This window comes from Delphinapterus leucas, chromosome 18 (assembly GCF_059928025.1).
Source record: "Delphinapterus leucas isolate spDelLeu-1000000601 "Yukka" chromosome 18, BTC_Dleu_Yukka2, whole genome shotgun sequence".
Taxonomy (NCBI): Eukaryota; Metazoa; Chordata; class Mammalia; order Artiodactyla; family Monodontidae; genus Delphinapterus; species Delphinapterus leucas.
The window spans coordinates 67,083,383-67,097,080 of record NC_143146.1 but is presented as its reverse complement, the minus strand read 5'-3'; the positions used below and the strand labels follow the sequence as shown (position 1 = coordinate 67,097,080).

The 13,698-nt window shown below is 35.1% G+C and overlaps 1 protein-coding gene across 4 annotated transcripts in view; it reads right to left on the bottom strand.

Moving 5' to 3' along the window:
* The window catches only part of SPART (spartin), a 40,801-nt gene that overhangs the window by 8,151 nt on the left and 18,952 nt on the right, over nucleotides 1-13,698 (bottom strand). For 2 of the 4 annotated variants that reach the window (XM_022574669.3, XM_030762480.2), the window contains exons 5-8: nucleotides 12,731-12,854; nucleotides 8,133-8,327; nucleotides 6,944-7,102; nucleotides 6,776-6,866 (exon numbers count right to left, since the gene is read on the bottom strand). In XM_022574669.3, coding sequence (XP_022430377.1) covers nucleotides 6,776-6,866; nucleotides 6,944-7,102; nucleotides 8,133-8,327; nucleotides 12,731-12,854 — 569 coding nt within the window. The remainder of the gene's footprint in view (nucleotides 1-6,775; nucleotides 6,867-6,943; nucleotides 7,103-8,132; nucleotides 8,328-12,730; nucleotides 12,855-13,698) is intronic. The other 2 variants (XM_089899670.1, XM_089899671.1) reach the window with 2 other exon arrangements.

Sequence of the window (13,698 nt, the reverse complement as noted above, 5' to 3'; positions counted from 1 at the left end):
TACACTTTCTTCTCAAGGGCGCACGGTGAATATTCTCCAGGATAGATCACACCTTGGGTCACAAATCAAGCCTCAGTAAATTTAAGAAAACTGAAATTATATCAAGCATCTTTTCTGACCACAACGCTATGAGATTAGAAATGAATTACAGGGAAAAAAAACATAAAAAACACAAACACATGAAGGCTAAACAATACATTGCTAAATAACCAAGAGATCATAGAAGAAATCAAAGAGGAAATCAAAAAATACCTAGAGACAAATGACAATGAAAACATGATGATCCAAAACCTGCAGGATGCAGCAAAAGCAGTTCTAAGAGAGAAGTTTATAGCTATACAAGCCTACCTCAAGAAACAAGAAAAATCTCAAATAAACCACCTAAAGGAACTAGAGGAAGAAGAACAAACAAAACCCAAAGATAGAAGAAGGAAAGAAATCATAAAGATCAGAGCAGAAATAAATGAAATAGAAACAAAGAAAACAATAGCAAAGATCAGTAACACTAAAAGCTGGTTCTTTGAGAAGATAAACAAAATTGACAAACCATTAGCCAGACTCATCAAGAAAAAGAGGGAGAGGACTCAAATCAATAAAATTAGAAATGAAAAAGGGGAAGACACAACAGACACCGCAGAAATACAAAGCATCCTAAGAGACTACTACAAGGAACTCTATGCCAATAAAATGGACAACCTGGAAGAAATGGACAAATTCTTAGAAAGGTATAACCTTCCAAGACTGAACCAGGAAGAAACAGAAAATATGAACAGACCAATCACAAGTAATGAAATAGAAACTGTGATTAAAAATCTTCCAACAAACAAAAGTCCAGGACCAGATGGCTTCACAGGTTCTATCAAACATTCAGAGAAGAGCTAACACCCATCGTTCTCAAACTCTTCCAAAAAATTGCAGAGGAAGGAACACTCCCTAACTCATTCTATGAGGCCACCATCACCCTGATACCAAAACCAGACAAAGGTACTACAAAAAAAGAAAATTACAGACCAATATCACTGATGAATATAGATGCAAAAATCCTCAACAAAATACTAGCAAACAGAATCCAACAACGTATTAAAAGGATCATACACCATGATCAAGCGGGATTTATCCCAGGGATGCAAGGATTCTTCAATATATGCAAATCAATCAATGTGATAAACCATATCAACAAACTGAAGAATAAAAACCATATGATCACCTCAACAGATGCAGAAAAAACTTCTGACAAAATTCAACACCCATTTATGATAAAAACTCTCCAGAAAGTGGACATAGAGGGAACCTACCTCACCATAATAAAGGCCATATACGACAAACCCACAGCAAACATCATTCTCAATGGTAAAAAACTGAAAGCATTTCTTCTAAGATCAGGAACAAGACAAGGATGCCCACTCTCACCACTCTTATTCAACATAGTTTTGGAAGTTTTAGCCACACCAATCAGAGAAGAAAAGGAAATAAAAGGAATCCAAATTGGAAAAGAAGAAGTAAAACTGTCACTGTTTGCAGATGACATGATATTATACATAGAGAATCCTAAAGATGCCACGAGAAAACTACTAGAGCTAATCAATGAATCTGGTAAAGTTGCAGGATACAAAATTAATGCACAGAAATCTCTTGCATTCCTATACACTAATGATGAAAAATCTGAAAGAGAAATTAAGGAAACACTCCCATTTACCACTGCAACAAAAAGAATAAAATACCTAGGAATAAACCTACCTAAGGAGACAAAAGACCTGTATGCAGAAAACTGTAAGACACTGATAAAAGAAATTAAAGATGATAAAAGCAGAGGGAGAGATATACCATGTTCTTGGATTGGAAGAATCAATATTGTGAAAATGACTGTACTACCCAAAGCAATCTACAGATTCCATGAAATCCCTATCAAACTATCACTGGCATTTTTCACAAAACTAGAACAAAAAATCTTAAAATTTGTATGGAGACACAAAAGGCCCCGAATAGACAAAGCAGTCTTGAGGGAAAAAAACGGAGCTGGAGAAATCAGACTCCCTGACTTCAGACTATACTACAAACCTACAGTAATCAAGACAATATGGTATGGCACAAAAACAGAAATACAGATCAATGGAACAGGATAGAAAGCCCAGAGATAAACTCATGCACCTATGGTCAACTAACCTATGACAAAGGAGGCAAGGATATACAATGGAGAAAAGACAGTCTCTTCAATAAGTGGTGCTGGGAAAACTGGATAGCTACATGTAAAAGAATGAAATTAGAACACTTCCTAACACCATACACAAAAATAAACTCAAAATGGATTAAAGACCTAATAAACACCAGACACTATAAAACTCTTAGAGGAAAACATAGGAAGAACACTCTTTGACATAAATCACAGCAAGATCTTTTTTGATTCACCTCCTAGAGTAATGGAATAAAAACAAAAATAAACAAACGGGACCTAAAGAAACTTCAAAGCCTTTTCACGGCAAAGGAAACCATAAACAACACGAAAAGACAACCCTCAGAATGGGAGAAAATATTTGCAAATGAGTCAACGGACAAAGGATTAATCTCCAAAATATATAAACAGCTCATGCAGCTCAATATCCAAAAAACAAACAACCCAATCCAAAAATGGGCAGAAGACCTAAATAGACATTTCTGCAAAGAGGACATACAGATGGCCAAGAAGCACATGAAAAGCTGCTCAACATCACTAATTATTAGAGAAATGCAAATCAAAACTACAATGAGGTATCACCTCACACAAGTTAGAACAAGCATCATCAGAAAATCTACAAACAACAAATGCTGGAGAGGGTGTGGAGAAAAGGGAACCCTCTTGCACTGTTGGTGGGAATATAAATTGATACAGCCACTATGGAGAACAGTATGGAGGTTCCTTAAAAAATTAAAAACAGAATTACCATATGACCCAGAAATCCCACTACTGGGAATATACCCAGAGAAAACCATAATTCAAAAAGACACATGCACTCCAATGTTCACTGCAGCACTACTTACAATAGCCAGGTCATGGAAGCAACCTAAATGTCCATAGACAGATGAACGGATAAAGAAGATGTGGTACATATATACAATGGAATATTACTCAGCCATAAAAAGGAACGAAATTGGGTCATTCTTTGAGACGTGGATGGATCTAGAGACTGTCATACAGAGTGAAGTAAGTCAGAAAGAGAAAAACAAATATTGTATATTAGCGCATATATGTGGAACCTAGAAAAATGGTACAGATGAACCGGTTTGCAGGGCAGAAATTGAGACACAGATGTAGAGAACAAACGTATGGACACCAAGGGGGGAGAGCCACGGGGGGTAGTGGTGGTGGGGGTGGTGTGATGAATTGGGCGATTGGGATTGACATGTATACACTAATATGTATAAAATGGATAACTAATAAGAACCTGCTGTATAAAAATAAATAAAAGTGAAAAAACAAACCATGTTTGATATGGGCCAATAAAGTAACAGCTACTATAAAGATATACTCTTTGTTTTCTGTGCCACGTTTATCACATGCTAAATATGACCAACACAAGAGAGGCAACCCTACTGTATTTAATCTGGTCACAAGACCTTTGGAATATTAGATTCAATTTTGGGTTCCATATTTTGAGAAGAACAGTGATGAAGGAAGGATCTGGAATTCAAACTATATATGGAATTGTTAAACTGGGAGTATTTAGTAAAGAAAAAATAAGATATAATGATTGTGTTTAAATATTTGTGTAGTTACCATATTGAAAAGAGAAGACTGATCCTATATAACTCCTGAGTAGATGTTATATAGAATTCATTTTGGGTAACATGACATCTGCCAAAGGAGATACCCTCAAATGGATTTGAATTTGCCCCTTCACCCAGTGCAAATTTAAAGGGAATTTTAATTAAAATTCATTAAATAAACCAATAAAATACTATACCTCATAAGAGTAAATTCTTATAGGAAAATATTTTTACTAAGCTTATTCTTCACAAATGTGTTCTAAGATAAAATATTACTGAGGGGAAACGAAAAATGCACCTAACTTACTGAAGTTATATTATTTTCCTCTAAACAATTTAAAGTGGAAAAAAAGGAGCTTAAAGGTGAACTTTAGAAGCTATGTAGAAGAGTGATGAATTATTTAATAGATACTATACTGCAATTAAATATAGCAGGTTTAAAGTTACTTAATTGCTTTTCATTGTTCCTGTAGGTCTTCATGTTCCTAAATCTAAAATAGGACAAAAGTATTAATGTAACCAAAAAAATAAAGTCTTAATAAATATTTCTTATACATTTACCTTAAAAATTTAGGAGAGTAATTAATTATATAGATCTCTAGGTAAATCATTCATAATCAATGAACACAGTCCTGAATCATAATCAAAACCATAAAAGGCATGGAGAATATACTTCTCTAATACAAACTGCCTTTAAATAGCCTAGATTAAAAAAATAATCCTCTGCATTGGCTTATACTACCAGAAATCAGATAAAGAAGTTTATATAATACTGGGTTGGCCAAAAAGTTCGCTTGAGTTTTTCCATAAAATGTTACATGACTACTTGGGGAAATAATTTCTCACAGACAATAAGAATACACATTTTCCAAAAATAATAAGTTTTCTTTACTATACAACCATCAGTTGGATGAGAGCAGAAAAACACAAATGCTCACTCAATCAGATAATTTTCACAGTGTAAATAAACGTAAACTCATAAATGTAAATAAATGTAAATTTATGTAAATTATTGAGAACTAAATTAAATGAAAGAACAACTAGCTTTTCCAATTCTTGAGTGATAAATATCACTGAGTTATTACTGGTTTAATACTTGCAGTTTCTTCCCCTAAAAAGCAATTTCTACTTCTGAGCCAGATTATTCATAAGTGAGAAAACAGTATTACTTGGACAAAACCTGTTATTCCCCACTGTCCCTCCCATCTTTCCAAGTTTTCTAATTAAGTTACTGCTAAGACTAAAGTACCCTTATAACTGGAAATACAAACCTACTTAACTAAATTCTCACCTGCTTTTTTTCACTCCATGAATCTTTGGAGGAAAGGATAAAACTAGCAATGTACACCATAACAGAAATAAATTAGCTCAGAACCAGTTAAAATACCCTATTTATCATATTAAGTTCTCCTCACTAAGGACAAGAATACAAAATCTACACCAAAACCTGTACTTCCTCATTATGTGAATCTCAAACCTTTTAACAGGGCTCCACTTAACTGTACTTAGGTAAGCATTTTTTTTTCATTAAAGTAGAAAATGGGCAAACCCAATAAAGCACTTCCTACTTAATCATATGACTGCCTATTTATATGTGCTAACATATGATAATCTGAAAATAACCCACTTTTGGTCTAAAAGACACTCTGACTTTCTCCTACTCTTGCAACAAAAGAAGAAACCATTTTCCTAATTATGACTCATCCATCAAAGTAACCTGAAAGGCATAACAAAAAGAGTGTTAGAGGTCAATGCCACAAGTAGCAGGAAGTGAGCTGGGAGACTTGAGTTTTACATCTCCACCAAAATTTCAGATCTACTCTGCATTTTCTTTTCCAAATCCTTTGGTAAAATCGGCACTCCAAGATGATATGGCTGTGTTGCTTTGATTCTAAGGTATGCATGCCCCAGACTGAGCAGATAAAATCAACTCAGGCTGGAAATTAAGTTAGTATTTCCTAAACCAAAGGTAATTTATTGTGGTGGGAGGGAGTCTAAACGCATGCTAGGTAGCGTTAGAAAATAACTCTAGATACTAAACTTGCACAGATATCCCATTAAGGGCAGTGTTGGCCCAGCACTGTTCTCTGATACTGCATGACAGGGGGACCTGGCTTACATCCCAGCTCTACCACTTACTAGGGGGGTACAATTCTTAACAAGTATTTAAGGCTCAAAAGCATTTGGTTTCTTCATCTGTAAAATGGAGATAATAGTGTTAAAGATTAAATAATACACATGGAAAGCACTGAACACAACGTCTGATATATAATTATTAACTCAAATGCTGTCAGTGAGTAAAATAATTAACACAAATAACCAAGAGTTGAGAACACCATTATTTTTTTTCTTCGAAATAAAATTAAATATTAAGATCTAAACTAATTCAAAGCTAAGAAAGCAACTCAGGTCCTTCATACTAAATTTAAGTTTAGCCCTCTAGTACTTATAAAGACAGAATAAAGAGCTAAAATCAGAAAATCCTGTTCTTAAGTCTTATCTTTAATACCACTTATCGGATAAGCTTGAATAAATCATTCATTTCTATGTTTGTCTATTTCTTAATGGTAGGTCTTCTCATACCATCTGTCTATTCCAATACAGATGCACAGTGGTAGATTCATAAGGTGTGAAAATTTAACATTCTTTGTATATAGAAGGGGCTAGTATTAACAAAGTACAACAGTTTAATTATAATTCAAGTTTTCCCCGTCAAAACTATAGACAAACATCACCCATCAAGAACATGCAGTTAATAAGGCATACAGAAATTCCAGGCATTAAAAAAAAAAACTTAAACCTATTCTTTCCATTAATGATGAACAAGTATTTATAACAGTAATATAAAGGCAAAGTCACAGTAATACTATTAATTTGCTAAAACTTTATTTTTCTCCCTACTTAAAAATAGCAAGTGAAAAATACTGTTTTATCAGATACTTAATAAAAATAACTACACAATCATTTTAACTGTCCTAGAGTTTTACAAATGCTACAAGAGATTTCATCATTAAAATGATAAAATTCAACTTACTTGTATCTGACAGTTTGTACAGTTTCTACTGAAACATTATTAACAATGCATTTAGCTGCACATTCCAATCCTTGCCAGACAGTTGAAAATCCTGCAAATACATTTAAAAGTAAGTAAAACCAGCCCTCAGCAAAAAGATCTTCCTAAAGTTTTAGACCTTTATGTTACCTTGAACACTGCTTGCTGCTACAACCATAGCACCATCCAGGGGAGACTTCCCATTTTTGTCTTTTTTAAGAGATTCTGGAACAAGTTTGCTTCCATGCTTCTTGACATGTGGAGCTAATTCCTTTCCAACACAATTTGCTACAGTACAAACTCCGTCAACTAATATAACCATAAAAAAACAAAAACAAAAAAACTTAGCAAAAAATGTATTCTTCCCTTGATTTTACCACTCTCACTTAGCGAAAGTCTTCCATGAGCATCTAAAGTTGTTTTACTGTATAATGTTACCATTCCTATTTAAAAAAGAATGAAAACAGGGCTGGTTACTTTTTAAACAAAGGCTATTGCTTAGTTTAAGGATGTGTTTGCAGAGATTACTGACTCTTAAATATAATGTTCTTTTTGGCAATTTGCTTAGAAGAGAACCATCCACCTTTTCTATCTGCAATGCAAGACTGGTAGGTCCAACTTTCATGTTTTCCAGCTAAGCGTATTCATACTTTTTCTCCCTATCAGCAAATACTCACTGAAATAGTAATAAAGTATTTAAGTCTATGTAAAAGTAAACAAACCAAAAATCTGACTCCAAAGAATACCAAATACCAAAAAGATAATCTTACTAAATTTTATGACAATCCTCTAAGGAGCTATCTGACCATCTTAAAATACCAAACTTTAGAGCTGTGATCCTCAAAGGAGAGGGGTTTAGAGGCATATTACTAGGGAAGGCTGACACAGAATCACTAAGTCAGCTTTATTCAAGACAATACATCCCTCACTCTTGACTCTCAACTGCTTATGCAGTGAGTTGTCCTTAAAAGAATGTGTCATATTCAAGGATAGCAAATACATTCCTTTTCAAATGCACAGACACTCCCCTCTCCAACACAACAAAACCACCCCTAACCAGTGTTTCTCAGACTTTAATATGCAAATAAGAATCACCTAGAGATCTTATAAAAATGGAGATATTGAATCAGTAGGTGTGTCAAGTGCCTGAAATATTTCTAAGGCTCTCAGGTTGATGTTGCTGGATTACTGATTCTACCCTGAGTAGAAAGGAAAAACTGCTTTGTCCTAATTCTTTACTCTTAAATTTAAAACATCTAAATGAGATTTAGATTAACCTGGACTAAGAGATTATTTTTATTTAACTGAAAAAAAGTAAAGGAATCTAAAGTTACTTTACCCAGGAACTGACTGACTTTCGCTGCTCCTCCGGTAGCCTGTTTTGCTATATAAAGTCCCTTGGTCACAGTTGGACTAACTTCCACTGGTTTTTCTTCTGGTTGAATCCGTTCTCGGAGTTTAGAAGCGCCTTTCTGGATGGCTTTGCCAGTAAACTCAGCACCTTTGACCAAACCCCAACTCACCCAGGAAGCACCTTTTTAAAGGAAATTTTTGAATTGCACAAAATTAGGACTGATTATATCTTTAAGCCCTTTAACAAATAACTGATCAACAGGAAAAAAAAAACCAAGGAGTTCAATATTCAAATCCCAAAAATGCCATAAATTTTCAAGCCAACTTTGTACTTGTAGTGTTCTGCCTGTAATATATACCTTTTCTAAGTAAATTTGTCTTTCAATACTTAGGTCATATATCACTCAACAACAGTTTTGTATTACTCTATGCTGTCACTACAACTTGTAGGCATCTCTATATATTACTTACCACAGTATACTACTGTTAGGGACTAATTTGGGGTTTTGGTGCCATTACGATGGTATTTGGCTAGAAGACCCAGTATCCTTGTTCTTTTTGCCTTAGTCCAGGCACCACTTTTCCCCCACAAAGCCTTGAAGCTGACAGATACACCAACAACCTGTATCTCAAAAACCAAGGCAGAACTTTTGCTTGTTTGCTTTGGGCTAAAGACATAATGCAGGGGGTTCTGCTCCTTCCTCAATCCCAAATCCCTTGATCTCAGCACCTTTTAATTTGCACTTTAAAGCGAACGACAAAGACATGAGAACTCCCAAAAAATTCAGGAGAAGAAAAACTCTAAAAGAAAAGAAGATTGAGCTATTTCTAGCTATTTCTCATGAGACTAGGCCCTAGCCTTTTGCTTTGCTCATGCTTCTTGCGGCAAGAATGAAAGAAGCAGAGATTGTCAGAGAGAAAGCAGGGTGACAGAGACTTCTCTAGTGAAAAGAAAAGGCCTTGAGCTAGACAGCATGTGGGAAGAGGAGAAGTGGGAAGGAGATGGGAGAACCAAGAAAACAAACACAAGGGGAACAGTTTTCTCTAAGAGGGGGGAGGAAAGTGTTACCCTCCCCTGGGGAGAGTTACAATTTTAAATATCTCCTTTTTGGCTATACCCTGAAACAATGAGCTTTTAAAAATACTTAAGTATGTTTTCCAAGATCTGTGCCATGGTTTTTACATAATTACTTCAGCCCATTAGTAAGCAGGCATCCAATGATGTGAAAATCATACCCATTTAAAAATGTGAATGAAAAGTACCAAGTAGTAACTGATTGGAAAAATTGATGTGTTTCTCTTCCTGTTTCAGACAACATGTCCACCTCCGGCTCCAACCCTATCCCCACTGTCCTACCCTTGGCGGAGGATCAGGGCTCAAACCCAGGCAAACAGGTTCCAGCCAGGAGTTCACATAACAATAAAGGGACTGAAGATGTCTAGTCAAGAAAAAAATTATGTGTTTTTAGAGTTAACTGATAGATTGAAAAGTGTTAGGTGAAAAACAGCTGAACTTGAAGTTAAGGAAAACTAATAAATCATAAAATAAATGACAATGAACAAAGGAGAGCTCAAGTAGACTATAATCCTACAAAGAAACTATATCAAACAAGGGGGACGGAGTCCATCGAAGACTTTCAGAAAAATAAGTGGAAGTGAGATAAATGAAAAGTCACAGGACTAATAAAGAGAAAAACTAGATGTTAATTATAAACAAGATATCACCATGGAAGAGATAATTAAAACTGTAAAGGCTGCAATAGAAGATATGGAAATACAGTATTTCATTGGTAGCTATTAAGATCTTTTAAACGGCATGTGTAATGCCAGATATAGATTTATTCTATCCATGTCTGCGTCCTACACACCCAGTTAATGCTGAGAGACAGCAGGCAATGAATGAATGCTGAATAAGTGAGAGGTTGGCATATGACATAAAATGACCTAATTCAAACCTAACCCAATGGGGGCTCTATTCAGTCTACTGCCACCGATCTTCTACCTCCTCCCAAATTAGCTTATTAGACTCTACTCCATCTAAAATGTTTGGCAGCTGCCTTCTTAAAGTGTAATGTAAGTCTAAGCTTCTCACACCAATTTTCTACATGTGTAAATTTTAAGCATTGTTTTTTCACCTCTTACATTCATAACGTATAAGACTATAGCTTTTACTGATCTTTACTCATCATTGGGATAAGGTGAGTGAGCTCAATTTAGATCCCTGGTTACTCATCTTTGTACAGAACCTACATGAGTCAGGTAGAAATAGTTTCTTGACAGATCAGATAATTTTTTCTGGAGTAAATTTTGGATATTTCTTACACCTTTCTCTGTAACTCGTACCTTAAGTATTCAGTGAGCTAGTTGTTTTTCATGCTACCTATTAAAAAGTATATAAGAAGACAGGTATTCTGATTGGCAGTTAAATAGTTTTAATGTCATTATTAGGGCTATTGCTAAAACTCTAGCCCTGAGGATACAGGATGAAAAGGAAGAGAGTTACAAGCCTGAAGACACTAAAGTCCCAAGTAGTAAAGAAGGTCTCTAAGTGTTACTAGAAGGTAGTTTTGGCTCATTTTCAAATGATGCACTGCTAACAGTTCTTTTGAAATCTATGAAGAGATCTCTCCTCAGCATTAGCTGGCTCTCAGGATGATCTACTTCTTCGAATAGAACCAGTGTGTGGAATCTGTATGGTACCTAGGAGTCCTAAGATTTTGTGGCCCATGGTATTTTCCAAAGATGGTCAAAAACAGTATCTCCTGTTCCACATGTTCTTTCAACATGACCTTGACATTCTTCCCATTGAGAAGTGGGGTCTATGTCACATTTCCTTGAATCTGGGCAGGCTTGTTACTTGCTTATAACTAATGATGCTGGAAATTTCCAAGAGTACGTCAGAAATGGTAATGCAGCTTCTGCCTATTTGGTGGACCATTCACACTTGAACCCTGAGCTACTACGCAGATGCCAGATGAGCTTAAGGCTGCCCTGCTGTGAGGAAGTCAAGAGGCATGGAGAGGTCATGTGTAGGCAGTCCTAGATCTTGAGCTCTCCTAACCCAGATGCCAACTCCAGTGTGACTGAAGGAGCCTTCAAATGATTCCAGCCCCCAGCTACTGAGTCACTAGTCGGCCTTTGACTCTTCCTAGCTGAGGCCCTGACATCATGAAGCAGATACAAGCCATCCCTGATATGACCTTTTGGAATACCTGGCCCACAGAATTCCTAAGCGTAAACAAATTGTTGTTTCACATCATTAAGTTTGGGATGGTTTGTTACACATGGATACTATACAGTCTTATAGCAGTATAAACTCAAAAACTTAATTACCTTTGAATTTAGTTACCTACATATGTGTGGATAAGGGCTAATTTTCTGAACACTGACCTAATTAACAACTTAGCAGCCTGTAAAGTTAGGGTGCAAGGTAGTAAGAGTGAAGGTTTCTCTTTACAACTTTTGTTTTTTTGATGTGCACCATTTTTAAAGTCTTTATTGAATTTGTTACAATATTGCTTCTGTTTTACATTTTGCTTTTTTTTGGCCAGGAGCCATGTGGGATCTTTGCTCTCCAACCAGGGATTGAACTTGCACCCCCTGCATTGGAAGGCAAAGTCTTAACCACTGGACCACCAGGGAAGTCCCTTTACAACTTCTTTAAAAATCTCTTTCAAGGATAAATTTTAACTGTTACACATATATTTGAAAATTTGGCTTTATCTTTTCTACTTGTCTCAAGCAGCTCTTTGACATTGGGCAAAATATTTTGTTTGCTCCTAGCTACTTAATCATTTTTCACTTATTTTAGTTTGTTGGTTTTTCATGTTAAAGATTTCCTCTGCTTTAGACACCTCCATTATTTTAATGAGTTTAAACCTATAAACCAGAGATGGAAACCTATATTGATAGTCTATTAAATAACTAGTCAAGATCCCCTTACTGGGTCATGAATTTGACTTACTGAATAATAATGACTGGCAATGTTTTTTAAAAAACAAAATATAAGGTCTCAATCTGAGAGCTACTGCAGTTAAACTGTTATAAACACATGTGTCAGTAATGATTATTTTGTTTTTAAAATAAATGATCTGAAGCCCTTTCTAACCATAATTAAATAGTAGGGTCTACTTCCCAAACAGCTTGGCTATAATTCTCAGGTCTCCTCATGCCTGTATTGCCATAAAGTTAGGCGAGTGCTACTTTGCTTCCAAAGACAGATGAATGTCATTTTTTTGGTGGAGAAGGAGGAAGGAGAGGGGAGAAAAAAAGATTAAGGGGGAATTTCAAAGGGGAAAGGAAAATAACTAATTTTATGTTCAGAGCTATTCTGAAAGTTTGGAGATTCTTGAAGCTTTCCACTACCAATTTTCCCAAGAGTAAAACAGAGAATAATAGACCAAGAAGAACTTACACCAATATGACAATATGTGACATTCAAAGAGACTAGTTCCTTCTATTTTTAAATATTTATAAACTGATCATTTAAAACCAAAACATAAAATAGTATCTTTCCAAGTATTCTCTAATGGGATTCAAAGGTTTCACATTATGCAGGCAAAAAAGTTAACATTACTATAATACCTGACAAAATGTTTTGAGCCACTTTCTCACTCCATTCAGGTAATTCCTTTGCTTTTTCTTCTGAAACTGGCTCATAAGGTACAATGTGACTCAGATTAACTTCTTCACTTGAAGTACCTTTGGTCTAAACAGTAAAAATATTTCAAAATGTGAAATAAATACTAAGAGGAGGAAAAATCATATTAAGCCAACAAATACTAATTAATGAAAATATTTCCAGGCAACCTAGTTGTAAGTACATTTTATTACATAAAGTGCAATACCATAACCACCGTGAAGGTGAAAACTGTTCTGGTCTTATGTTAGGTACCATTGGTAAGTAAGATTTAAATACCAACATACCTCCAATACAGCATTTATCAAATTATATTTAAATTGATTAATTTTTTTCTTTCTTTGACCACTCTGAGTTTTCATAGAGCTATCACCCCCTAGATATTGGTATGTATGCATACAGTACTCAGTAAGGTTAAAAGATTTCTGTTAAATGACTCAGTCAGTAAGGAAGAATGTATCCAAATAAACTGGTTTTGACAGAAATCAAGTAAAAGTAAATAAAAGTATATAAACACAGAATCTACCATTCCATTTGAATGGAAATGGGAAACAGAAATACTTGTACTTTGCTAATTTAACAGCTAGGGCCAACATTCAAAATCTCAAAGCTAAATTTGTTTTCATTCTAAAAACTTAGGAGTAGGCTAACTCAGACCTCATTATAATTTGCAACTTCTATCTTTGACAATGTGCCAATGTCCCTAATATATAAAGAGCTCCTAGAAATTGTGAAGAAAAGGACTAACAACCCAGTAATAAAAATGGACAAAGGACATAACTAGACATCACACAGAAAACAAAATTCAAGTTACCCTTATGCATTTGCTCAACTCACTCATAATAAAATTGATGCAAATTAATATATTCCAATATATTTCTCTCATCATCGGATTGCCAAAAAATAGACCACC